The sequence below is a fragment of the Beta vulgaris genome, chromosome 2 (assembly GCF_026745355.1).
Source record: "Beta vulgaris subsp. vulgaris cultivar EL10 chromosome 2, EL10.2, whole genome shotgun sequence".
Lineage (NCBI taxonomy): Eukaryota > Viridiplantae > Streptophyta > Magnoliopsida > Caryophyllales > Amaranthaceae > Beta > Beta vulgaris.
The window spans coordinates 31265858-31266980 of record NC_079203.1 but is presented as its reverse complement, the minus strand read 5'-3'; the positions used below and the strand labels follow the sequence as shown (position 1 = coordinate 31266980).

The 1123-nt window shown below is 39.5% G+C and overlaps 1 protein-coding gene across 1 annotated transcript; it reads left to right on the top strand.

Annotated features, from left to right (window-relative positions):
• Window positions 1-748: 748 nt before the first annotated feature.
• LOC104886990 (uncharacterized) lies at window positions 749-1123 on the top strand. The gene has a single exon (XM_010671567.1). The coding sequence runs from the start codon at window positions 749-751 to the stop codon at window positions 1121-1123; it is 375 nt and encodes a 124-aa protein (XP_010669869.1).

Sequence of the window (1123 nt, the reverse complement as noted above, 5' to 3'; positions counted from 1 at the left end):
ATTTCAGCTGCTTGCAACCAACAACTCACCAACCCTTTCACAAAGGATGAAATCTACATGGCCCTCCAACAAATGCATCCCTGTAAACCACCCGGTCCTGATGGTATGCATGCTCTTTTTTATCAGCGATTTTGGCATATTGTTGGTGATGATGTAACTAGCTTTTCTCTGTAGTATTATTCATGGGTCATTGTCCCCCAGATGTGTTAATCACATGAATATTTTTCTGAAACCTAAAGTCAAATCTCCTAATAAGGCAGCTGAATTCCGACCTATTGCTCTTTGTAATGTGGTTTATAAACTTATCTCAAAAGCTATTGTGATCAGATTGAAAGATTTTCTTCCCATTATTGTAACTGAGAATCAGAGTGCTTTTGTTCTAGGGCGTCTAATCACCGATAACGCTTTCATTGCTCTTGAGATTTTTCATTCTATGAAATACAGGAACAAAAGTCGGAAGGGCATGATTTCCATGAAGCTTGACATGAGTAAAGCTTATGATACAATGGAATGGGTTTCCTTCGAAAACTCCTCCTCACTATGGGTTTTGATGGCAGATGGGTGAATTTGATTATGGACTGTGTCTCTTCTATTTCTTACTCTTTCATCATCAATGGAGGAGTTCGTGGTTCTGTCTCTCCTAGCACAGGCCTTCGGCAGGGAGATCCTTTATCCCCTTATCTGTTTATTTTGATTGCTAATGCTTTTTCTAAAATGATTCATAAGAAGGCCCAAAAGAACCTAATTCATGGTGCAAAACCCATTCGCAGTGGTCCGAAAATTTCTCACCTTTTCTTTGCAGATGACAGTTTACTCTTTACCGGAGCTTCCCCTCAAGTGCAGTATTATCATTGATATTGTCAACCATTATGAGCTTGCACCCGGGCATAAAATTAACTATGAAAAATCGGAAGTATCTTTAAGTAGCGGAGTCAGCATTAAACGCAGGGAAGAGTTGATTACTATTCTGAACATGAGACAGGTGGATAAGCATGAAAAGTACCTTGCTATCCCTTCTATCTCGGGGCGATCAAAAAAAGTTGTGTTCGATTCTCTTTTGGATAGAATTTTAAAGAAACTCCAAGGGTGGAAGGAAAAGTTTCAGGGCAGGAAGTGCTTATGA

What these genes read in the sequence shown, in the direction of transcription:
- LOC104886990 (XM_010671567.1), top strand. Translation starts at nt 749, where the DNA reads ATGGTGCAAAACCCATTCGCAGTGGTCCGAAAATTTCTCACCTTTTCT.